The sequence below is a fragment of the Papio anubis genome, unplaced genomic scaffold (assembly GCF_008728515.1).
Source record: "Papio anubis isolate 15944 unplaced genomic scaffold, Panubis1.0 scaffold1891, whole genome shotgun sequence".
In the NCBI taxonomy this organism is placed as follows: domain Eukaryota; kingdom Metazoa; phylum Chordata; class Mammalia; order Primates; family Cercopithecidae; genus Papio; species Papio anubis.
Window position 1 is genome coordinate 3248 of NW_022161901.1, and position 2220 is coordinate 5467.

Below are 2220 nucleotides of genomic sequence, written 5' to 3' on the forward strand. Positions count from 1 at the left end.
TTTTTTTTTTACTTTTACTATATTTTTACTCTATATACTATTCTATTTCTTTCCTCTTCCTCACACCCAATCTTAGTGAAATGTTGCCTCATCTCCAGTGTCTGAAAAAGTTTATATTAACCTTCAAATTTGAACTAGAATACATATCATGCCATTTATCCAATATACTAGAATTAATTTGGCTAGCTTGTGTGGGCTCCTGTATTTGCGATTCCTATTATATCAGTTGAAATCACTACATTTTCTTGGGATGAAATCACTATCTTTTAACTGGTAATTTGAATTTAGCTAAAAAGTATAAGCCAACATTGTCTTTATTTGCGTAAAAAGAAAGGAAATATTTTCATTCTTACCACTAACGAACGAAATTTTCTAGTTTCCTGATTTAGATGGTTTTGTGTCTCTTGATTGATTCTCCACAAATAGTCCATTTCTTTTATAAGTTTCTCCTGCAAAAGAAGCAAGAAGCTTAGCAAAAATGGAGACAGTATACTAGATTTCATCCCCTTATCAATCAAATAAAAAGGCTGTAATTGAAAGAAACACAAATTCAAGTTAGAGTGGAGTGGTCAGATTTTTCCAAGTTAAACAAATTTGGTTCTATTAATTTGGATATGAAAAGTCATAGAAATATAATGGAGAGTTTTAAGGGACCCTTCAGATAATATCATCAATTTTCTGAGAAACTGGCTTTTATATAACATGACTTTGAAAAGTGTTCTTGGTGCTGGTCACCTGTTCCACAGCTCCATTCTACATCGCTTCTGAACAATAATGTTTCTAAGGAAACCTCCTTTTTAGTGAAGCAAGTCTCAACACAGCTATGATTAGAGTGCTAAATTAGTCAGCAACATTGAAAGGACACGTTTATGTGTTATGATTGACATGGAATAATCACCACCTCCACCATCTGCATTCTCATCACCATCATTGCATTGGCCCTCACCATTCTTATTTGGGACTCTATACATATCAAACTGCCTTAGAGGCATCACATACCCTGCATTCCTCAGCAGCCCATCCTATTGGACTGTGGCTGTGAGCCATGTGCTCTGGTGACTCAGAGCAGGGCCCACAGAGCAATCTCTTGTCAGCCTCACAGAAGAGCTCCTTAGTCTCTTCATGGAGCACACAGATATTGTGTGAGTTGTTGATGTTCTGAGGTCTGGTCAGTCTGGCTAGGGAAGCCAGCTTTTTGAGTACAACATTGGTGTTGAAGTCGGGCTTCGCTGAGATTTCTCTGCACTCAGGGCAGCGCATAGGTGCTCTGCCTTCTTCCCAGCAGAAGTAGAGGCAGGGCCTGCAAAAGCTGTGCCCACAGTCAATGGTGACCGGGTCTATGAAGTAGTTCATGCAAATGGAGCAGATGAGCTCATTCTGGAAGGCTTGCAGGGTGTCTGAATCCATATCTCTGAAAATTTAAAAAAAAAGTGAGAATTTCTTTCTCTTATTTTTATTTGCCCCAATGAAAAGGAAAAAAAAAAGCCAGTGGACAATTTTCCTTGTCTACTTGAGTCTGTCCAATATGTCTAATAAGTTAGCTCCAGTATAAACTGAGACATAGTAAATGCAAACGTGCTGGATTTATAAAGTTTTCCCTCAATAGCCATTGAAGATTGGGTCCAGGAATCCCTGAGATACCAAGATCCTTAGATGTTCCAGGCTCTTATTAGTAAATGGTGTGGGATTTGCATGTAACCTAAACCTATCCTCCTGAATACTTTATGTCTAGATTACTTTGAATGCCTAATACAATGTAAATGCTGTATAAATACTTGTAATGCCATACTGTTTAGGAACAGCAAGAAGATTGTTAAAAATATGTATATGTTTGGCAGGACGCAGTTGCCCACACCTGTAATCCCAGCACTTCGGACGGCCGAGATGGGAAGATCACGAGGTCAGGAGACCCAGACCATCCTGGCTAACATGGTGAAACCCCGTTTCTATTAAAAATAGAAAAAATTAGCCAGGGGTGGTGGCATGTGCCTGTAGTCCCAGCTATTCAGGAGGCTGAGGCAGGAGAATTGCCTGAACCCAGGAGGTAGAGATTGTAGTGAGCTGAGATGATGCCACTGCACTCCAGCATGGGTAATAGAGTGAGACTCTGTCTCCCAAAAAAAAAAAAAAAAAAAACAGGACATGTTCAGTACAGTTGCTTTTTCCTTCTTCCTGTACATATTTTTTTCTGAGATTAGTTGAATCCACAGTTATGAAACT

The 2220-nt window shown here is 39.0% G+C and overlaps 1 protein-coding gene across 1 annotated transcript; it reads right to left on the bottom strand.

Annotated features, from left to right (window-relative positions):
* Window positions 1-813: 813 nt before the first annotated feature.
* Window positions 814-1911, bottom strand: LOC101016321 (tripartite motif-containing protein 64-like). Its single transcript, XM_031661560.1, has one exon. It carries the CDS (start codon window positions 1405-1407, stop codon window positions 973-975), a length of 435 nt encoding a protein of 144 aa, XP_031517420.1. The 5' UTR covers window positions 1408-1911; the 3' UTR covers window positions 814-972.
* Between the last annotated feature and the right edge of the window lie 309 nt (window positions 1912-2220).